The 24124-nt window shown below is 46.8% G+C and overlaps 1 protein-coding gene across 1 annotated transcript; it reads right to left on the reverse strand.

Moving 5' to 3' along the window:
* Positions 1-19105: 19105 nt before the first annotated feature.
* Positions 19106-20949, reverse strand: LOC123081552 (uncharacterized). Its single transcript, XM_044504115.1, has 7 exons — positions 20615-20949; positions 20489-20525; positions 20334-20404; positions 19886-19980; positions 19609-19676; positions 19424-19534; positions 19106-19340 (listed from the first exon to the last, which is right to left on the reverse strand). The coding sequence occupies exons 1-7, from the start codon at positions 20796-20798 to the stop codon at positions 19196-19198; spliced, it is 711 nt and encodes a 236-aa protein (XP_044360050.1). The 5' UTR covers positions 20799-20949; the 3' UTR covers positions 19106-19195.
* Between the last annotated feature and the right edge of the window lie 3175 nt (positions 20950-24124).

Here is a 24124-nt window from a genome sequence, read left to right on the forward strand (position 1 = left end):
CATTTCGAGACTCCTCGTCATGTCCGTGATCATATTCTAGACTCCGAACTACCTTCGTTACATCAAAACACAAAAACTCATAATATCGATCGTCATAGAACTTTAAGCGTGCGGACCCTACGGGTTCGAGAACTATGTAGACATGACCGAGACATGTCTCTGGTCAATAACCAATAGCGGAACCAGGATACTCATATTGGTTCCTACATATTCTATGAAGATCTTTATTGGTCAAACCGCATAACAACATACGTTGTTCCCTTTGTCATCGGTATATTACTTGCCCGAGATTCGATCGTCGGTATCTCAATACCTAGTTCAATCTCGTTACCGACAAGTCTCTTTACTCGTTCCATAATGCAACATCCCGCAACTAACTCATTAGTCATATTGCTTGCAAGGCTTATAGTGATGTGCATTACCGAGAGGGCCCAGAGATACCTCTCTGACAATTGGAGTGACAAATCCTAATCTTGATCTATGCCAACTCAACAAGTACCATCGGAGACACATGTAGAGCACCTTTATAATCACCCAGTTACGTTGTGGCGTTTGATAGCACAAAAAGTGTTCCTCCGGTAATCAGGAGTTGCATAATCTCATAGTCATAGGAACACGTATAAGTCATGAAGAAAGCAATAGCAGTAAACTAAAACGATCAAGTTCTAAGCTAACGGAATGGGTCAAGTCAATCACATCATTCTTCTAATGACGTGATCCCTTTTACCAAATGACAACTCATGTCTATGGTTAGGAAACATAACCATCTTTGATCAATCAGCTAGTCAAGTAGAGGCATACTAGTGACACTATGTTTGTCCATGTATTCACACATGTATTATGTTTTCGATTTATACAATTCTAGCATGAATAATAAACATTTATCATGAAATAAGGAAATACATAATAACTTTATTATTGCCTCTAGGGCATATTTCCTTTAGTCTCCCACTTGCACTAGAGTCAATAATCTAGATTAGACAGTAATGATTCTAACACCCATGGAGCCTTGGTGCTGATCATGTTTTGCTTTTGAAAGAGGCTTAGTCAACGGGTCTGCAACATTTAGATCCGTATGTATCTTGCAAATCTCTATGTCTCCCACCTGGACTTGATCCCAGATGGAATTGAAGCGTCTCTTGATGTGCTTGGTTCTCTTGTGAAATCTGGATTCCTTTGCCAAGGCAATTGCACCAGTATTGTCACAAAAGATTTTCATTGGAACCGATACACTAGGTATGACACCTAGATCAGATATGAACTCCTTCATCCAGACTCCTTCATTTGCTTCTTCCGAAGCAGCTATGTACTCTGCTTCACACGTAGATCCCTCCATGACGCTTTGTTTAGAACTGCTCCAACTGACAGCTCCACCGTTCAATATAAACATGTATCCAGTTTGCGATTTAGAATCGTCCGGATCAGTGTCAAAGCTTGCATCGATATAACCATTTACAACAAGCTCTTTGTCACCTCCATAAACGAGAAACATATCCTTAGTCCTCTTTAGGTACTTTAGGATGTTCTTGACCGCTGTCTAGTGATCCACTCCTAGATTACTTTGGTACCTCCCTGCCAAACTAATAGCAAGGCACACATCAGGTCTGGTACACAGCATTGCATACATGATAGAGCCTATGGCTGAAGCATAGGGAACACTTTTCATTTTCTCTCTATCTTCTGCAGTGGTCGGGCATTGAGTCTTACTCAACTTCACACCTTGTAACACACGCAAGAACCCTTTCTTAGCTTGATCCATTTTGAACTCCTTCAAAACTTTATCAAGGTATGTGCTTTGTGAAAGTCCAATTAAGCATCTTGATCTATCTCTATAGATCTTGATGCCTAATATATAAGCAGCTTCACCGAGGTCTTTCATTGAAAAACTCTTATTCAAGTATCCTTTTATGCTATCCAGAAATTCTATATCATTTCCAATCAACAATATGCCATCTACATATAATATTAGAAATGCTACAGAGCTCCCACTCACTTTCTTGTAAATACATGCTTCTCCAAAAGTCTGTATAAACCATATGCTTTGATCACACTATCAAAACGTTTATTCCAACTCCAAGAGGCTTGCACCAGTCCATAAATGGATCACTGGAGCTTGCACACTTTGTTAGTACCCTTTGGATCGATAAAACCTTCAGGTTGCATCATATACAACTCTTCTTCCAGAAATCCATTCGGGAATGCAGTAGTTACATCCATTTGCCAAATTTCATAATCATTAAATGCGGTAATTGCTAACATGATTCAGACGGACTTAAGCATCGCTACGGGTGAGAAGGTCTCATCGTAGTCAACTCCTTGAACTTGTCGAAATCCTTTTGCGACAAGTCGAGCTTTGTAGACAGTAACGTTACCAGCAGCGTCAGTCTTCTTCTTGAAGATCCATTTATTCTCGATGGCTTGCCAATCATCGGGCAAGTCAACCAAAGTCCATACTTTCTTCTCATACATGGATCCCATCTCAAATTTCATGGCTTCAAGCCATTTTGCGGAATCTGGGCTCATCATCGCTTCCTCATAGTTCGTCGGCTCTTCATGGTCAAGTAACATGACCTCCAGAACATGATTACCATACCACTCTGGTGCAGATCTTACTCTGGTGGACCTACGAGGTCCAGTAGTAACTTGATCTGAAGTTTTATGATCATCATCATTAGCTTCCTCACTAATTGTTGTAGGTGCCACAGGAACCGGTTTCTGTGATGAACTACTCTCCAATAAGGGAGCAGGTACAGTTACCTCATCAAGTTCTACTTTCCTCAAACTCACTTCTTTTGAGAGAAACTCCTTCTCTAGAAAGGATCCATTCTTAGTAACAAATGTCTTGCCTTCAGATCTGTGATAGAAGGTGTACCCAACAGTCTCTTTTGGGTATCCTATGAAGACACATTTCTCCGATTTGGGTTCGAGCTGATCAGGTTGAAGCTTTTTAACATAAGCATCGCAGCCCCAAACTTTAAGAAACGACAACTTTTGTTTCTTGCCAAACCATAGTTCATAAGGCGTCGTTTCAACGGATTTCGATGGTGCCCTATTTAACGTGAATGCGGCCGTCTCTAAAGCATAGCCCGAAAACGATAGCAGTAAATCAGTAAGAGACATCATAGATCGCACCATATCTAGTAAAGTACAATTATGACGTTCGGACACACCATTACGCTGTGGTGTTTCGGGTGGCGTGGGTTGCGAAACTATTCCACATTGTTTCAAATGTAGACCAAACTCGTAACTCAAATATTCTCCAACACGATCAGATCGTAGAAACTTTATTTTCTCGTTACGATGATTTTCCACTTCACTCTGAAATTCTTTGAACTTTTCAAATGTTTCAGACTTATGTTTCATTAAGTAGATATACCCACATCTGCTCAAATCACATGTGAAGGTGAGAAAATAACGATACCCGCCACGAGTCTCAATATTCATTGGACCACATACATCAGTATGTATGATTTCTAACAGATTCGTTGCTCGCTCCATTGTTCTGGAAAATGGCATTTTAGTCATCTTGCCCATGAGGCATGGTTCGCAAGTACCAAGTGATTCATAATCAAGTGATTCCAGAAGTCCATCAGTGTGGAGTTTCTTCATGCGCTTTACACCAATATGACCCAAATGGCAGTGCCACAAATAAGTAGCACTATCATTATCAACTCCACATCTTTTGGCTTCAACATTATGAATATGTGTATCACTACTATCGAGATTCAATACAAATAGACCACTCTTCAAGGGTGCATGACCATAAAAGATATTATTCATATAAATAGAACAACCATTATTCTCAGATTTAAATGAATAACCGTCTCGCATCAAACAAGATCCAGATATAATGTTAATGCTTAACGCTGGCACCAAATAACAAATATTTAGGTCTAAAACTAATCCAGAAGGTAGATGTAGAGGTAGCGTGCCGACGGAGATCGCATCGACTTTGGAACCATTTCCCACGCGCATCGTCACCTCGTCCTTAGCCAGTCTTCGCTTAATCCGTAGTCCCTGTTTCGAGTTGCAAATATTAGCAACAGAACCAATATCAAATAACCAGGTGCTACTGCGAGCTCTAGTAAGGTACACATCAATAACATGTATATCACATATACCTTTGTTCACCTTGCCATCCTTCTTATATCCGCCAAATACTTGGGGCAGTTCCGCTTCCAGTGGCCAGTCCCTTTGCAGTAAAAGCACTCAGTCTCAGGCTTTGGTCCAGACTTGGGATTCTTCTCTTGAGAAGCAACTTGTTTGCCGTTCTTCTTGAAGTTCACTTTCTTCTTCCCTTTACCCTTTTTCTTGAAACTGGTGGTCTTGTTGACCATCAATACTTGATACTCTTTCTTGATTTCTACCTCCGCAGCCTTTAGCATTAAGAAGAGCTCGGGAATCGTCTTATCCATCCCTTGCATATTATAGTTCATCGCTAAGCTCTTGTAGCTTGGTGGCAGTGATTGAAGAACTCTGTCAATGACACTATCAACCGGAAGATTAACTCCCAGCTGAGTCAAGTGATTATGGTACCCAGACATTCTGAGTATATATTCACTGACAGAACTATTCTCCTCCATCTTGCAGCTGTAGAACTTATTGGAGACTTCATATCTCTCAATCCAGGCATTTGCTTGAAATATTAACTTCAACTCCTGGAACATCTCATATGCTCCATGACGTTCAAAATATCGTTGAAGTCCCGGTTCTAAGCCGTAAAGCATGGCACACTGAACTATCTAGTAGTCATCAGCTTTGCTCTGCCAGACGTTTATAACATCTGGCGTTGCTCCTGGAGCGGGTTTGGCACCCAACGGTGCTTCCAGGACGTAATTCTTCTGTGTAGCAATGAGGATAATCCTCAAGTTACGGACCCAGTCCGTGTAATTTCTTCCATCATCTTTCAACTTTGTTTTCTCAAGGAACGCATTAAAATTCAACGGAACAACAACACAGGCCATCTATCTACAATAACATAGACAAGCAAAATACTATCAGGTACTAAGTTCATGATAAATTTAAGTTCAATTAATCAAATTACTTAAGAACTCCCAGAGCCACTTAGATAGACATCCCTCTAATCATCTAAGTAATCACGTGATCCATATCAACTAAACTATAACCGATCATCACGTGAAATGGAGTAGTTTTCAATGGTGAACATCACTTTGTTGATCATATCTACTATATGATTCACACTCGACCTTTTGGTCTCATTGTTCCGAGGCCATATCTGCATATGCTAGGCTCGTCATGTTTAATCTGAGTATTTTGCGTGTGTAAAACTGTCTTACACCCACTGTAGATTAATGTTGAGCTTATCACACCCGATCATCACGTGGTGTCTCGGCACGACGAACTTTGGCAATGGTGCATACTCAGGGAGAACACTTTTACCTTGAAATTTAGTGAGAGATCATCTTATAATGCTACCGTCAAACAAAACATAATAAGATTCAAAAAGGATAAACATCACATGCAATCAATATAAGTGATATGATATGGCCATCATCATCTTGTGCCTTTGATCTCCATCTCCAAAGCACCGTCATGATAACCATCGTCACCAGCGCGACACCTTGATCTCCATCGTAGCATCGTTGTCGTCTCTCCAACTATTGCTTCTACGACTATCGCTACCGCTTAGTGATAAAGTAAAGCAATTACAGGGCGATTGCATTGCATACAATAAAGCGACAACCATATGGCTCCTGCCCGTTGCCGATAACTCCGTTACAAAACATGATCATCTCATACAATAAAGTATAGCATCATGCCTTGACCATATCACATCACAATATGCCCTGCAAAAACAAGTTATATGTCCTCTACTTTGTTGTTGCAAGTTTTACGTGGCTGCTACGGGCTGAGCAAGAACCGTTCTTACCTACGCATCAAAACCACAACGATAGTTTGTCAAGTTAGTGATGTTTTAACCTTCTCAAGGACTGGGCGTAGCCACACTCGGTTCAACTAAAGTTGGAGAAACTGACACCCGCCAGCCATCTGTGTGCAAAGCACGTCGGTAGAACCAGTCTCGTGTAAGCATACGCGTAATGTCGGTCCGGGCCGCTTCATCCAACAATACCGTTGAACCAAAGTATGACATGCTGGTAAGCAGTATGACTTGTATCGCCCACAACTCACTTGTGTTCTACTCGTGCATATTACATCTACGCATAAACCTGGCTCGGATGCCACTGTTGGGGAACGTAGTAATTTCAAAAAAATTCCTGCGCACACGAGAGGGGAGAGTGTCGTCCACGTACCCTCGTAGACCATTAAGCAGAAGCGTTTACAACAACGCGATTGATGTAGTCGTACGTCTTCACGATCGACCGATCCTCAGCATGGAACGTACGGCACCTCCGCGTTCAGCACACGTTCAGCTCGGTGACGTCCCGCGAACTCACGATCCAGTAGAGCTCCAGGAAGAGTTTCGTCAGCCCGACGGCGTGGTGACGATGTTGATGAAGCTACCGACGCAGGGCTTCTCCTAAGCACCGCTATGATATAACCGAGGTGGATTATGGTGGAGGGGGGCACCGTAGTCGGCTAAGAGATCAACAAATTAATTGTTGTGTCTATGGGGTGCCCCCTGCCCCCGTATATAAAGGAGCTAGGGGGGAGGCAGCCGGCCAAGGAGGAGGGCGCGCCAAGGGGGGGGAGGAGAAAGGAAGGGAGAGAGGAAGAGAAGGAAAGGGGGCGCCACCCCCCTCCTTGTCCAATTCGGACTAGAGGGGGAGGGGGCGCGCGGCTGCCCTTGGCCGCCCTTCCTCTTATCCCACTAAGGCCCATTAGGCCCAATATACTCCCGGGGGGTTCGATAACCCACCGGTACTCCGGTAAATGTCCGAAACCTCCCGAAACACTTACGGTGTCTAAACATAGTCATCCAATATATCGATCTTTACATCTCGACCATTTCGAGACTCCTCGTCATGTCCGTGATAATATCCGGGACTCCGAACTACCTTCGGTACATCAAAACACAAAAACTCATAATACCGATCGTCACAGAACTTTAAGCGTGCGGACAATACGGGTTCGAGAACTATGTAGACATGACCGAGACATGTCTCCGGTCAATAACCAATAGAGGAACCTGGATGCTCATATTGGTTCCTACATATTCTATGAAGATCTTTATCGGTCAAACCGCATAACAACATAGGTTGTTCCCTTTGTCATCGGTATGTTACTTGCCCGAGATTCGATCGTCGGTATCTCAATACCAAGTTCAATCTCGTTACCGGCAAGTCTCTTTACTCGTTTCATAATGCAACATCCCGCAACTAACTCCTTAGTCACATTGCTTGCAAGGCTTGTAATGATTGGCATTATCGAGAGGGCCCAGAGATACCTCTCCGACAATCGGAGTGACAAATCCTAATCTTGATCTATGCCAACTCAACAAGTACCATCGGAGACACCTGTAGAGCACCTTTATAATCACCCAGTTACGTTGTGACGTTTGGTAGCACACAAAGTGTTCCTCCGGTAATCGGGAGTTGCATAATCTCATAGTCATAGGAACATGTATAAGTCATGAAGAAAGCAATAGCAGTAAACTAAAACGATCAAGTGCTAAGCTAACGGAATGGGTCAAGTCAATCACATCATTCTTCTAATGACATGATCCCTTTTATCAAATGACAACTCATGTCTATGGTTAGGAAACATAACCATATTTGATCAACGAGCTAGTCAAGTAGAGGCATACTAGTGACACTATGTTTGTCTATGTATTCACACATGTATTATGTTTCTGGTTAATACAATTCTAGCATGAATAATAAACATTTATCATGAAATAAGGAAATATATAATAACTTTATTATTGCCTCTAGTGCATATTTCCTTCAGCAAGTGCACCTCCTTGCCTCGTGGCCTCCTCGTTGATTTCTTGACGTCCACTCCAAGTCCCCTGGATCACGTTTGTTCCAAAAATAACTCTCCCGAAGGTTTTGTTCCGTTTGGATTCTGTTTGATATTCCTTTTCTACGAAACACTGAAATAGGCAATAAAAACAGCAATTTGCACTGGGCCTTGGGTTAGTAGGTTAGTCCCAAAAATAATATATAAGTGTGTAAATAAGCCCATTAACATCCAAAACAGATAATATAATAGCATGGAACAATCAAAAATTATAGATACGTTGGAGACGTATCAATGGACAGACTGAAAGAGTCAATCAGATTTTGGAGGTCATGTTGAGAGCCTGTGCATTAGATTATGGATCCAGTTGGGATGATAATTTGCCGTACGTGGAGTTCTCATACAACAACAGTTATCAAGCCAGTTTGAAGATGGCACCTTTTGAGGCTTTGTATGGGAGAAGGTGTAGGACACCGTTAATGTGGGATGAAGTTGGAGACCGTTAGTTGTTTGGACCAGATTTGATCAAAGAGTCAGAAGAGAAGGTTAAGTTGATTCGAGATAGACTGAAGATAGCTCAATCTAGGCAGAAGAGTTATGCAGACTCAAAACGCAAGGAGGTAGTCTATGAAATCGGAGACAGAGCATATCTTCGCGTGTCACCTCTGCAAGGAGTTAAACACTTTGGAGTTAAGGGAAAGTTAGCCCCGAAATTTGTAGGACCATACCGAGTTTTGGAGCGTATGGGAGAAGTGACCTACAAGTTGGAGTTACCCGAAGGACTATCAAGAGTTCATGATGTGTTTCACGTTTTCCAGTTGAAGAAGTGTCATGCAGAGATGGCCGATATTCCTCTGAGAGATACAGTGCCCCTTGAAGCAATTCAGTTGGACAGTGATTTGACCTACGAGGAGAAACCCATCAAGATTCTTGAGTTTGCCAGCCGAGTTATGCGCAGCAAAGTTATTAAGTTTTGCAAAGTTTAGTGAAGCCACCATACTGAGGATGAAGCCACCTGGGAATGGGAGGAAGACCTACGGAAAGACCACACACACCTATTTTCTAGCCAACCCGAATCTCTATGGCGAGATTCATCTTAAGTGGGTAGGTTTGTAACATCCCAATTTTTCAATTTGGATGTTATACATAGGTCATCATATGCATATCATATTTTATTTGCAGTTCGTTTGTGATCCTAGAAAATCCTAAGCAACTCAAGGACCCATGGAGAGAGTTGAGGATTTCATTATTTTCATATTTGAATTTTTCTCAAATTTGAAAAGACGATCGTTTTTGTTCTAATACTTTTCTCTCCGAATATTTCAAATATCAAAATAAATGAGAGGAGATAAAATGACTTCTCCAAAATAAAATAAATATTGGAGGGAAAATGTTAAAATCCAATAAATATTTTATTTGGATTTTATTCAAGATTTATTTGAATTAGAAAAATATGCATTTTCAAAATTGCATTTTTAGGCCAGAAAAATGTTCACTTTATTCTAAATATTTTATCTAGACGGTCAAAATTGTTTTTTGCATTTTTAGATTATATATATATAGGATTTTTCTTTGGCGGATTGTTTTTTTATAAAAAAAATCGCGCGCCCGACTGGGCCAAAGGACCAGCCAAGCCAGGCAGCGGCCGCAGCCCACCCCCCTCGCCCCGACGACTCCGGGCGAAAGTCCGTCCGGCGCACGCCGCCGCAACCGAGTTCGGGGAGGACTCCTCCTCCCGGCGACCCCCGCCCCAAGCCGCCTCGCCCCCCGGCCTTTAAATAGGGCCGAGGCCCGCCGCCTCCTCCCACCTAGCCGTGCTGCCGCCGCCTCGCGTCGTGCCCCACCGCGCCGCCGCACCGAGCCGCTACCCCGCCTCGCCGTTGCCGCACCGCCACCGTCGTTGACCCGCCGCCGTTGAGCGGTATAAAAACCGCCCCGGTTTTTTTGGTTTAGGTCTAAATTGTTTTTTTAGTATTAGGGTTTTCTCGGTTTTTCCGGTTTTTCTCCGAGTGGTTTTATTTAGTGGACATTCGCCCGAACGCTTCTGTTCGCGAACGTGTTCGTTCGTTTATCCCTGAGAACGAACGTCCGTTCGTTAGTCTTTTCTTTTTATTTTATTTTTGGCCAGGGACCTATCCACGATTATTTTTATCGCGGATTAACCCCTGATCTTCAAACCCTCGCAACTTTTTAACAGTTCATCCAAATCCAGTGAAACCAATGCCAAAATCTTCGTCTCGAACCTCTCTTTCCAGTTAACTAACTTGAACATGGTTTTGACAAATTAAAATTTGGTTTCAAGCAGATTTGTTTTCAAAAAATTTCGATCGTAGTTTGAGTTTCGTAGCTTCAATTTGATTGATTCTTTTTGCAAATCAAAGCACTTTAGTTGAACTTTTAGTTTGGACTTTCTCATCTGAGTTTTACCCTTGCATCTATGCTTGAGTGCTTATGTATGCTATTTTTTGTTTGCGATAGAATTTCCGGAGTGCGAAGCGTGCTACTACGAGTCTCTAGGGTTTGCGGATCGTTAGCAAGGCAAGTAACACTTTGATCATATCCCTTTGTTACCCAGTTTTTATGCATTAGTCTCAACCCTCAAACATTGCATGAGTAGGATCTGATTAATATGTGGATTTGAGAAGTAGATGATGAGGTAGAACCTATTGACTTTTATATCAAACCGTGGGAGTTACTTCTACGTTATGCTATTACTGCTATGCTCTGCTCGTAGACGTGGTTTGGTTGACTGATCCATGACAGATGCGAGAGATGTTAATGGTTAACTTAAGGTGGCTACTTTAATACACATCTGGGTGGATTGGTTGCGGTCACCTGGAGAATCCAGTGTTGTCCTAGGATATCCCGGAGTACCTGTGTGATCATCCTACGGTTCGCCATCCAGACTCAATGGGATCATAAGATTATTCATGCTAGAAACTTCCGTGTGCATCCACAATGCTTCAGAAAGACTGTGTCTCGGTCATCCGTTTCTCAAACACCTTGTAGTGCGAGAAATCCAACGAAGGAGATCGAGTCTTGTGGGGAAAAGTGCGCAAACATCTTCGGAGTGTACAAACTAATCATGGTTAGCCGTGTCCCCGGTTATGGACATCTTGAGTATCTGGTTCTTAAATTATTGTTTTGATCTCATCTCTCTAAATTAAATTGTTGGGTTCTTAATATTGGTTAATTGAGATTGAGTTGGAGGAACCTTCTCAATGTTTATCAACTACCATGATAGTTAAAAAAATATTTCTTTGTTGTAGGAAAAAAATGGCTTTTCGCAAAAACATAATAATCATAGATCCTCCACCAGCCATATATGCATGTAATGTTAGCATATATGTTGTTCATTGCTCTACAGTGTTATTTTGCCAGCATATTTCATGTGCTGACCCATTTTCGGGCTGCAATGTATTATGTTGCAGACTTTTCTGACGAAGTGTAAGCTGTGGTAGGTCGTTGTCGTGCACTCAGCTATGCCGTTGGAGTTGATGGACTCACTATATCTTCGAAGCCTTCCGTTGTTATCATATTTAGATGGCCTTAAGCCATATTATTGTAATAAGTTCTTTTTTTGAGACTATCGATGTATTAAGTGTGTGACTACACTTTGTTATAAATCCCTCAAGTACTGTGTGTGTCAGCATTACCGATCCATAGATGACACTTATGCACAGAGATTTAACCGTTTGAGGTCGGATCACTACAGGCGCACGCACGTACCGTAGTCCGTAGCACATATAGTACACCGCCGTCACAACTCGCAAACGCGCCAACACAGTTCGTCCGCTCCGTTCCGGTATCCAGGCGTCCAGTCCACCCAACGCGGCGCGCATCGTTCAGCATCCAGGTCCATGTCGTTCCGCCGGCCCACCGCTTCCTTCCGGCCCCCGACCCTGCATGAACCATCACACGCCGACTCCACCTCCACCTCCCAGCGCCCCGGCTCCCGCGACTGGGTTTTACTGTAGCAACTGTCGTACATCTCCGACCGCCGGAACGCCACCACCGCCGAGTCCAAGACGAGTGATGGCCAGGCCGTGGCGCTGTCCTTCTGGCTCGTGGATCCACCGGGCGTCTCCTACTTCACCGTCCACTGCCCTGGTGTCAAGGAGGACGACGACGATGATCACTCCTACAGCCACTAAGAGGCCTCGGTCATCAACGCGGAGGAAGCCCTCGTTCCCTTCAGCGTAACTTTAAGCTCCGCTTGGGTTAGCCGGTACGAGTATTTTGTCTACCGAGCTGGCCCGGGGCCTTTTTCACTATTTTGACCTTTTCAGAAAATTTTCGCACAAAATAAAATTCACGTAAAATTATTTCACAATCTAATCCTTTTGATAACGCCATAGACCGTGGCGTTTCCTCTCTATTTAGAAACGCCGAGCTAGCTAGCGTTGCTTCACTTCATAAATAAGTGGCAATATGGATAAGCTAGTTGAAACGCCAAACCCTTTGGCATTTCATGCTTGGGCAGTAACGTCAAGCACCCTTGGCGTTTCTAGCAACGCTGTATACTTTAGCGTTTCTGCCCTGCCACGTAGCGTCTTGATCAGGTCAGCAACACTAGCTAGTTCTGCGTTTCTAAATAGAGAAGAAACGTCATGACTTATGGCGTTATCAAAAGGGTCAGATCATGAAATAGTTTTGTGTGGAGTTCATTTTATGTGAAAGTTTCCTGAAAGGGTTAAAATAGTGAAAAGAGCCCTGGCCCGGGCAAGCCATCGCTGGACCTACTTCCGGACCCCGGTCTCCAAGGCTTCGTAGCCGAGGAGTTCGGCCTCTTGCCCTGTGGCGACGCCCACGGCGGGCACTACGCCGTGGCCTATCTCAACTGGGTTCCCATCGCCGGTGATTGTTAAGCGTAGCGTTGGTTAGCTGTAGCTATTGTTTAGGGATTGTGCATATCCTAACTATGGCAAGGATCGGTTGTGATCCTTAGCCTTGCCGTGTACTCCAAACATGTATGTGTTGTTGTCTATATAATGAGAAAGCCCCACGGTGGGCAAAGTACGGCAAACAAAATTGATCTATTAGTTTTGATTTGGCAGAGCGATCGTTCCGATCCCATCTCCCGAGGCCGCGCGCGATGACAACGTCCACGCTGCAGCTCTCTGGCACCACCGCCGGCGCGCTCACCTCCTCCTCTTCCGCTTCCTTAGCCGCCGGCATTGCCACCTCCATCCCCACCACCCTACCTACCTCTTTGAACAACACCATTACCGTCCGTTTAGATCGCTCCAACTATCTCCTGTGGAAAACCCAGGTCGTGCCCGCCATTGCCGGCCAAGGGTGGTATGGTTTCCTGGACGGGTCTTGCGCCTGCCCTCCCGCCACCATCACCACGGGAAGCGGGAATAAAGCCACCACGGAGGCCAACCCGGAGTATGCGCGCTGGTGGTACGCCGATCAGCGTGTCCTCTCGATTCTTGTCGGATCGATGAGCGAGGACATCCTCGCGCAGATGGTCGGGCGCACCACGTCGGCTTCGGTGTGGAGCTGCGTCGCCGACCTGTTTTCCGCCCAAAATCGGGCCGGGATCCGTCAGATTCGTCGCCAGCTGACGACGTTAAAGAAGAACGACATGTCCGCCGCCGACTACTACAGCAAGATGAAGGGGTTTGCCGACGCCATGGCAATGGCGGGCTCCCCCGTCCCCGACGATGAACTGATCGACTACATCGTCGTTGGCCTCGGATCCCAGTTCGAGGCACTTCAGCAGGCTCTCGCCGTCCTTGGTGCCGCCAACGCCTCCCTGTCTCTCTCTGAATTTTACCCCATGCTGCTGTCTTGTGAGGCGATCCAGGTGCAGAACGCTCAGGCCGGCGGATACTCCTCCTCGGCGAACGCCGCGGCTCGGCAGGGTGATAGCAGCCGCGGTGGCGGCTGTCCCTTCGACATCACCGGGCGCTCTGGTGGTGGCCCATCGCATGGCAGCGGTGGCCAAAACGGTGGTGGCCACTATGGCGGTGGAGGCTCCTACAACGGTGGCCAGCAGGGCAACCATAACACAAACCGCAACGGCGGCGGCGGTACCGGCGGACAAGGCCAAGGCAGTGGCGGTCAAGGCGGTGGCAACCGTCGCTGGCGCCCACGCTGTCAGGTCTGCAAGGCATGGGGTCATGAGGCCCTCTCCTGCAAGAATCGCTACAACAACGCCTTTCAGGCCGACGGACAGCGCTCCGGCAACGCTGCCGCCTCCACCCACGGCCACAACGAGCGGGTGCCCCAGTCACAGGCGTGGTTCTTCGACACAGGGGCAACCGATCATCTCACTAATGACATGGAGCGACTAGGCATCCATGAACGCTACCACGGGAAGGACCAGGTTCAAGCCGCAAACGGCTCAGGTATGTCTATTACGCACGTTGGTCAATCTCGTTTAGCTGGTTCTTCCCTAGTTTTGAACAATATCCTCCATGTCCCTTCGTTAGCCAAAAATTACTCTCAGTTTATCGCCTTGTTTCTGACAATGACATCTTCCTCGAATTTCACAAATATTTCTTTCTTGTTAAGGACAAGCTAACGAAGAAAATCCTCCTTCGCGGTAGGAGTCGTGGAGGCCTTTATCCTCTTCCGATCGGTCGAGACTCCCATCATGAGAAGCATGCGTCTTCTGGTGTCAAGCTTTCATCGCACCACTGGCACCAGCGTCTTGGTCATCCGTCAAATAAAGTAGTTCAAACAACTATCAAGTCCAATAATCTCCCGTGTACTCCAAACATTGAGTCTTCTATCTGTGATGCTTGTCAACGTGCTAAGAGTCATCAATTACCTTATGGTTATTCCACTCGTGTGTCTACTACACCTCTTGAGCTTGTTCATACAGATGTTTGGGGTCCGGCGTTGCCTTCTTCTGGGGGTTTTAAATACTACGTTAGTTTCATTGATGACTATAGTCGCTATTGTTGGATATACTTGCTTAAGCATAAATCCGATGTTGAGAATGTTTTTTATGTGTTTCAGAAGCACGTTGAGCGCCTCTTAAACACCACTATTCGCGCCGTGCAGTCTGATTGGGGCGGTGAGTATCACCGTCTCCATGCCTATTTCCAGCGCATCGGTATTTCCCACCGTGTGTCATGTCCTCATACATCTCAACAAAACGGTATTGCTGAACGGAAGCATCGACATCTTGTCGAGACTGGGCTAGCTCTCCTTGCGCATTCCTCTTTTCCACTCCGGTTCTGGGATGAAGCGTTCCTCACCGCATGTTATCTTATCAATAGAATGCCTACTTCAGTCATAAATCGTGCCACTCCTCTCTTTCGCCTCCTCAACATAGCCCCCGAGTACTCCTTCCTTCGTACGTTTGGATGCGCTTGCTGGCCTAGCCTCCGAAAATATAACTCCCATAAGTTAGAGTTTCGCTCCAAAATGTGCGTGTTTCTTGGATATAGTCCTATGCACAAAGGCTACAAATGCCTCGATCGCAGTACCGGTCGCATCTACATATCTCGTGATGTTGCTTTCGACGAGAATGTTTTTCCGTTTGCCACTCCGGGTGCGGTGGTCGACGTGTCTCAGCTCCTCCCTGTGTCGTTTCCTCCGAAAGAACCAGTTGTTCAGAATGACCATGCGCGTAATTATGACATGTCCTTGTTACCCGTTGATGCTACTGGTGTTTCTTCTGTTGTTCTGTTCAGGTACCAGCCCGGGCGATCGACGTACCAGGCGCAGGATCACTTGACGTGCATGTGCATGCCCCGCCTTCCGAGGCGCCCAGCGCTTCGCACCGGCCCGCCAGCCCATGCCTGGCCACTGCCTCGTCCTCGCCTTGCTCCGCGTCCGGCCCACCTGACGGGCCGCAGTCGCCCAACGCCGATACTGGGCCCGGCGCTGATGCTGGATCGTCCTCTCCAGTGGCCAGCTCCCCTGTGCGCGACCAGGGGGAGGTTCTTTTGCCGCCGCCCTCTGCTGATGTCTCCTCATCTGCGACATCCTCAGTGTTGCCTGCTTCTCCGACAGCGCCTCAACCTATGACGACACGGTAGCGCAACAATGTGTTCCGTCCGAAGATATGGACTGACGGTATGGTCCGTTATGATCCGTATCACCGCGGAGCATTTCTTGCTGTTCCGGCGACGCATCGGGTTGCTCTTTCGGAACCAGCATGGAGGACCGCGATGGAGGAAGAGTTCGACGCCCTTCAGCGGACTCAAACATGGGTGCTTGTCCCTCGGCCCCCCGGTACTAACATTGTTGGCAGTAAATGGATATTCAAGACAAAGTTTTGCCCCGATGGCTCTGTTGATAAATACAAAGTCCGTCTCGTTGCCCGTGGTTTCACTCAGCAGCATGGCATCGATTATCATGACACCTTCAGTCCAGTGGTCAAACCTGTCACTGTTCGTCTTGTGCTCTCCCTCGCCGTGTCGCGTGGATGGTGTCTTCGCCAGATTGATGTCAGTAATGCGTTTCTCCATGGTTTCTTGTCTGAGGATGTGTATATGCAGCAGCCTCCTGGTTTTGAGGATCCTCGTTATCCACGACATGTTTGCAAACTTCAGCGTGCTTTGTATGGTCTGAAGCAGTCTCCTCGCGCCTGGTATGCCCGTCTGAGTGATAAACTTCATCAGCTTGGTTTTGTTTCCAGCAAGGCAGATACCTCTCTGTTCATCTTCGATCATCAAGGTGTTCAGGTATTCATGTTGGTGTATGTTGACGACATTGTTATAGCTGGTTCTTCGGCTGCTGCTGTGGATCGCCTCGTTCAGACTCTCGCCGGCACCTTTCCTATCAAGGATCTTGGGCGTTTGGAGTATTTTCTCGGTATTGAGGCTACATATCGTTCCTCTGGCCTGCTTCTTACTCAACATAAGTATGCTCTCGATCTTCTGCATCGTGCTAACATGGAGAGTTGTCGTTCAGTTCCCACCCCCATGTCATCCACGGATAAACTCTCTCGTACTGCTGGTATTGTGCTTTCTGCTGAAGATGCCTTTAAATACCGCAGTTTGGTTGGGGGTTTGCAGTATCTCACATTGACGCGGCCAGATCTTTCTTTTGCTGTCTCCAAAGTTTGCCAGTTTTTGTCTCAGCCGACCACTGTTCATTATGAAGCTATCAAGCGTATCCTTCGGTATGTCAAGGGTACTGTCTCCACGGGACTGCAGTTTGCACGTTCTCCTTCGTGTACTCTCAACATCTACACTGATGCTGATTGGGCTGGCTGTTCAGATGATCGGCGCTCCACTGGCGGTTTCGCCATCTTCTTTGGTCCCAACCTTGTCTCGTGGAGCTCTCGTAAGCAACCCACTCTCTCTCGTTCGAGTACCGAAGCTGAATACAAAGCCTTGGCTAATGGCACTGCCGAGGCTACTTGGATACAGTATGTGCTGCAGGAGCTTGGAGTGCATCTATCGACACCCCCAGTTTTATGGTGTGACAACCTCGGCGCTACGTATTTATCGGCGAATCATGTCTTCCATGCACGTACCAAGCATATTGAGATTGACTTCCACTTTGTTCGCGAGAAGGTGGCCATGGGCGCTCTTGATGTTCGGTTCATCGCGTCTGATGATCAACTAGCTGACATGTTCACTAAACCCGCTACTCATCTCACCCTCCGTAGATTTCAGTCCAATCTAAACCTCGTTCACGTCGGTTCCGATTGAGGGGGAGTGTTAAGCGTAGCGTTGGTTAGCTGTAGCTATTGTTTAGGGATTGTGCATATCCTAACTATGGCAAGGATCGGTTGTGATCCTTAGCCTTGCCGTGTACTCCAAACATGTATGTGTTGTTGTTTATATAATGAGAAAGCCCCACGGTGGGCAAAGTACGGCAAACAAAATCGATCTATTAGTTTTAATTGTGATGATTCATGGCAGTTCGACGCCCACCTCTTCTCGTCGGAGACGCGGGCGTGGACTGCTAAGCGGGCCTCGCAGAGCCTATCGGAGTGTGACAAGCTATTGCTGGGTAATCACGATCACGACACCGGCAAGCAGATCACCGTGGGAGCAGACTCGCTGGGCTGGGTTAATATCATCTGGGGCATCCTTCTGGTTACCAACCTGTTCGACGAGCATCCCGTGATCCAGTACATCCCATTGCCTGAGCCAAGGGTTCGCACCACCGACGAGGACGGTGGCATTTTCTACTGCGCAGATTTGCCCGAGTATATCCGCGATGTCACCTGCTGCGACGGCCTGATCAAGCTCGTCGACGTCGACTTCTACGGCGACGATGGTGGGAGGGACCAAGGCTGGATAGCCACCACGTTTACCAGGATGGTGTCTTGGGACGATTGGCGCCGGCGCTTCACGGTCGATGTCGCCGGCATCTCGGTTGATCCTGGCTATCGGGCTTTGCTGCCAGACCTGTGGAACGACAAGACCAAGCAATTGGAACTGAAGAAGCTTGCTTACTACGGCCCAACCCTGAGCACGCAGGATGATGACTTCGTTTACATGATGGCCAGGGTGAACGATGAAGATGACAAGGCCTGCGTCATCGCCATTGACATTAAACGTGCGGCTGTGGAGGCAGTGGCGCCGTTCTCCGACCAAGGACGCCGCTGCATCACAACCTACTGTCGATGCACCTTCCCCAAGTACATCGACGCGGCGATAGACAACAGACCGGTGGTTCTTCCTTCTTTCTTATGTGGTTACTCAGGAATTCTATCCCTCCTGCTCTTGGTTTCTCTGTTGGTTAATGTGTGCTTAATTTGGAGAATGTTTATGTGTTGACGCAGTTGACAATGGGCTTTTTCGTGTTTGTTACTTCGATTGATCTGTTGGTCAAACTGTGCGATATGGTCTTGTAAATTAACTGTTATGATCAGATTAGTTTGTTGACCCTATGGCATGTAACCTTCTTCTGAGATCCACTTATGTTCTCTCCATTGGAAATTGCAAATAAATGCTTGGAATTTGAGAATGCAAGTTACAGCGAGTGCAGATCACTAGTGCACTGTTGTGCAGTGTCATCTCCACGTTACAATATTTGGGTGATGGTTTCATACTAGGAGCCTATACAGTTCTCCAGAATTAGGATTATGCTCAAACTTCCGTTCAATTTATACAGACAGTCAGGTATAGAACATTAGAAAAAAGGGGTTCTGATGTACAGTTTACTATAATGAAAAGTAATACTCCCTCCGTAAACTAATATAAGAGCGTTTAGAATACTAAAATAGTGATCTAAACGCTCTTATATTAGTTTACAGAGGGAGTACTATATACTCTAGAAGTACTGCCACAGGTAATTGTTCTGCTACGAAATTCTTGGTCCCACTCTGCAATTTAATCATACTGATGAAATTTAATAGTACAAGATGCGTTAACCTCAGCAAGATTCAGCATTATAGAATGTCCTGCAGCTGTTTCAGGCTGGGATCCAACTCTGCGCCATTACCCTCTTCATAATAACCATCTGAAGGGGTCCTGTATGCATCAGCAATCGCCTTTCCTTTATCCATAACGGCTGACGGCACGGTTTGCAGGAGGCTGAAATGACAGGAATACAAAGAAGTATGAGTAATGACTCCTTTTGCTTTCAAGATGGATAAAGATATTGCATTTGGTAATACTTGTCCAGTGCTCCAAGGGCTACAGCGATTTTGCTCCTCATGACTTCAACAGATGCTGACGAGTCTTTCCGTGAAGCCTTTAGTAGCAGCGAGTCGAGATCTTCCAACGCTCTAGGAAACAGCATGCATAACAGCTCAATACATTCGTCAAACAAGCAAGTACTTCTAAAAAGGGCGTCATTTACCGTAAGCATTCATCCACTGCATCAGAGGCAGTTTTGCCTTGGCCATTACTGGAAGCATATTGTGCCACCTACATTAAGTTTACGACACAGTTTCAGTATCCATAGATAGAGATAAAGGAATCATAATTACGAAATATGGATACTCTATAATGCTATGGCCTAACAATAAAATTTCAAGACCTAGGACACCTGAAGCTTGAGAAGTAGAAGGGCTAGCTATTCATAAAAACATGAATGCGCTAGTAATGTGCTAACATTCACCAAATCATTGACTTACTGCCCGAATATTGATACGTAGAGATGATGCTGGACCAGAGCGAAGCAATGATCTACTCTCATCAAACCTTGGCTTCTCGAATTCCAAGGATTTCTCTGTAATGAAGCATATGAAGGTTAAAAACCATCTGACAAAGGTAGAATCTAAGATAATTGAGTTGTACTTAGCAATTGTATGCTGCTTGTTTCAAAGGACCATTTCCATTGGAAGAAGCACATAATAATTGAATAATGTGTGGTAGACCTGCAAAAGAATTCTGAACGAAACTGTACATTTGACACTGATTCCGTAGGGTTGCAGATGAAGAACCCAGCTGCTAATTGTTGCTCAAACAGTCGTGCACTTGCAATTGGAATAACTTTCTTGCACATGTTCAATCAGGACAGCCAGTGTGCCGATCAAGTCGGTGCTTTGGGTACCAAATTTATCAACTGTAAATCACCCTCACCTAGATCCCTGAACTGGTCTTGGGTCAGCAGCACGGCCGGGACGTACGTCTCCAGTGGCTCCAGCTTCTTCCTAGCAGCAGCAGCAGCAATTGAATGTCAGCACGAAGCCTCAAGATGGTGTTAACGCAAACCAAATGGGGAGACGGATTAGCACTTCTTGACGTAGTTGTCGAACGGACTGGCTTCTGCCCCTGCAACATCGGTGACACGGCAAATTGGTCACTCACGTCGCACACCGAGCACGCGCGAAGTGCCCGAAGAAATACTGTAGAATGCTTACGGCCGGCGGTGGTGGCGAGCCAGGCGGCGACGCCGGCGAGGGAGACGGCGCGGCGGCCGACGGAAGGCGGTGGGACGGAGGCGGCCGTGACGCGGCAGCATCGGCGCCGGCCGCGGGGCGTTGCTAGGGTGGGGCAGAGCTGCGCCCCGGCGGAGGTGGCGGGGAGGAGCGAGGCGGAGGGCATTTTGGGGGGCAGGGAGCTCTCGGCGGGGAACTGGGGGGAGCTCTTTGCTGGCTGCCGCGACGGACGCGCTCGGTTGGCTCGGCGTGCCCACGGGCGGGGCTGCGTACGAGCAAATCGTTCGGTTCGGGTCGGGCAACTGGTGGACGCGCTCGGTGATGTTGCACGTTACGTGGGCTATCCGTCGCCACCAGGAGGCCGGGACCGAGTGACTGGTCGCCACTCGCCACCCTCCTTGTACGTACGTGGGCTCTGCCTTGTCGCCGGCACTGCGATCGCTGGTTATGGCATGAGTGCGACGCCGTCCGAAGAAGCATGGGCGAGGATGATAAACCAGTGCCACGAAACGGATAGGGAAGTTTTTGTTTACGGTATCAATAACTTCCCAACGTCCAACTTTTACGCTCTCGCCCCGAACGACCTTTCGATCGTAGGATGTCAGCACTGATCCTAAAGCATGTCAAAGCAGCCATGTCATCGATTCCTTTCGTTCGGAAAAGGAACATTTCCATGGTCCTCACGCCGCTGCCTTATCCATTTTCTCTCCTCGCCCACCACACACTCCCAAGCATGGCAATTTTTGTTTGAAATATGATGGCAAATATACATTTTCAGAACATGGCAAATTTAACTACGTAGCACGGAAATATACTTGTGTAGCCATGGCATTTTTAATTTGTTTCCATGGCAAAAGTACTCCATTTTTGCCATGGAAAAAATTAATCTGTTTATTGACGTGGCAGTTTCACTCCATTTTTGCCATGGTAAATTTAACTCCATTTTTTGGCATGACAAAAATATTTTTATTTTTCGCATGGTAAATTTTAGGTTAAGTTGCCATGGCAATTTTCAGTTTAAGTCGCCATGACAAATTTATTGTAAAGAGCATGGCAATTATAATTCAAATATTATGGAAAATCTAAATTTATAGAACATGGAAAATTTTATTATGTAGCATCTTAAATATACTTGTGTAGCCATGGCATTTCTTAATTTATTTTCCATGGCAAAAGTACTACTTCTTTGCCATGGAAAATTTCACACCATTTTTGGCATGGCAAATTTAACTCCATTTTATGCCATGGCAAACTTCTATAATTAACATGTTCAAAAACATGTAAACTTGCCATGGCAAACTTATAGTTGTTCAAAAACATGGCAACTTACGATGTTCAAAAACATGGCAACCTTTTGTAGATGTTCAAAAATATGACAAATTTGACATGGCATTTTAAAATATTAAAAAACATGGCAAACTTGCCATGGCAAACTTTAATATGTGCAAAAACATGGTAATTTCTTTTAATTAAGTTTGTTAAAAAAAACATGACAAACTTCTTTAAATTAACATGTTCACAAACATTCCAACTTGCCATTGCAACTAAAGTTGTTCAAAAACGTGGCAATGTTTGTAGATGTTTAAAAACATGGCAAATTTGCCATGGCAACTAAAATAAGTATTGTTTATAGATGTGTCTTTTTCCATGGTAACTAAATTCATTTTTTGCCATGGTTCGTTGTGTCTTTTTGCCATGTCCATCTTAAGAATGTTTGTCATGGGCATTACAAATTAGTTTGAGAACATGGCAAGTTTGTTCTTTCAAATTTGTTTTTGCCATCGGGATTACAGGTAGAATATCAATACAACTTAAGATGTTTTCTCCATTTTTTCCGAAAATTTTCTATGTGTCTAGAGATAGCTTTTTTCATCATATCACTTCATGGCAACTTTTGCATTTTTTTTGTAAACTTTGTAGTGATGGCAATTTTTTCATACTGTACAGATGCAACGATTTATTCCTTTTTTCTTGTTATTTTTGAAAACATAAACTTAAACATGATAGTTTTTTCATAAAATGGCAAAATTCCATGACAATTTTTTGGTGCAATTATTAGTACTCACAGAAAAAACTGGGCTTTTTTTACTAGTTGTAACTTAATATGGGCTTTATTTTTTGTTTTCCTTTTCACAGGTAAAAGGCCTGTAGGGTCCGATGGTGGGGCGTTCGTGCTGGGGCGTTTTCCTCCTGAACGAGTCGTCCGGTGGATGCCCCTCCCGTCCCGAACGAAGCGTTCGGTATGGGATGGTCCCAGATGGAACAGTCGCGTCTCTAGCCGCACTCCTAACAGGTTCTTCTCAAACGTTTTTTCCCGCATCGGCGTCTAAAAAACGGTCAAGTTGCCTTCTCAAAAGCCCGTTTTCGCCGGCTTAGACCGAAATTGACGTCGGCGTACTCAAGCCGAACCCGGCGCGCTGGGGGGCGTCCGGAGACGTCGGGGCGAGCGTTTTTGGCGCGAAAGAACCGCGGCTAGCCGCGTCAGTGAGACGGCGCCTCGTTTTCCTCAGAGCGCCTCGGTTTCCCGCGGGGAATCAATGGCGGGGCTGCCGCCGGTCAGCCTTGTCATTAATTCCTCACGGGCGGCGCGGCGACGCCTCCCCTCCCGCCACGCGTACACACAGCGCGGGCTATAAAATCCGTCGCTCCCCCTCGCCGCTGGCCACACTGGCCCGAGCCCGAACCAGCCGTCGCGCCGTCGAGCTCCCTCGTCTTTGCTCTCTCCCGTCCGCGCCGCCGGACTCCCCCGTCCTCCCCTTCCCCGGCGATGGCCGAACGCTTTCCAGGCGACGCCGCGGCGGCCAACGACTTCGGCCACCGCTCGCTCCAGAAGCGGGAGGCATGGCTGCTTTTCGAGGCCAACATCTCGACGCCGCCGAACATGCACGCCGGGCCGACGGGGTGAAGGCTCAGCAACGGCGGCGGCTCCATCCCCCCGGTGCCTGACGTCGACGCGCGCCCCGGCGTCTTCGCTGCCGAGGTCGACCGCGTGCGGGCGTCCCTAACAGAGGAACAGTGCGCCCTTTTCCAGTACGCCGCCGACAACCACGCGGCGTGGGCGGACTACTTCCAGCGACGGCAAGCGCAGCAGCTGGCGTCCACGAACGGGGCGCCGGTGGTCGGCGGTGTCAAGAACAACGACGATCGGCGCGTCTAGTGGGGCGTCCCGGGCCGCACGCTCCACGAAGTGCTGTAGTATCTCGAGGGCGGCAATAACCCGCTGCCGGCATACCCCTGTCAACGAGGGTGGTAGGCGCGCCCCCTCCTCGGCTCCTCCGTGCTTCGTCAAGCCAAAGATGGAGTCGGGGCACGCCGCCGTCAAGACGGAGCCGAAACTCCCCGTCGTGAAGACGGAGCCCGGGCTCGCCGGCGGCGTCAAGAAGGAGGAGCTCGACGACGCGGCGGCCCTCAAATGGGCACGCGATGACTGGGCGTAGCTGGAGCTGGAGCGCCAGCGCGCCGCCTACGAGCGGTTTGAAGCTCGGCGTCGTG

The sequence above is a fragment of the Triticum aestivum genome, chromosome 4A (assembly GCF_018294505.1).
Source record: "Triticum aestivum cultivar Chinese Spring chromosome 4A, IWGSC CS RefSeq v2.1, whole genome shotgun sequence".
NCBI classification, from domain to species: Eukaryota; Viridiplantae; Streptophyta; class Magnoliopsida; order Poales; family Poaceae; genus Triticum; species Triticum aestivum.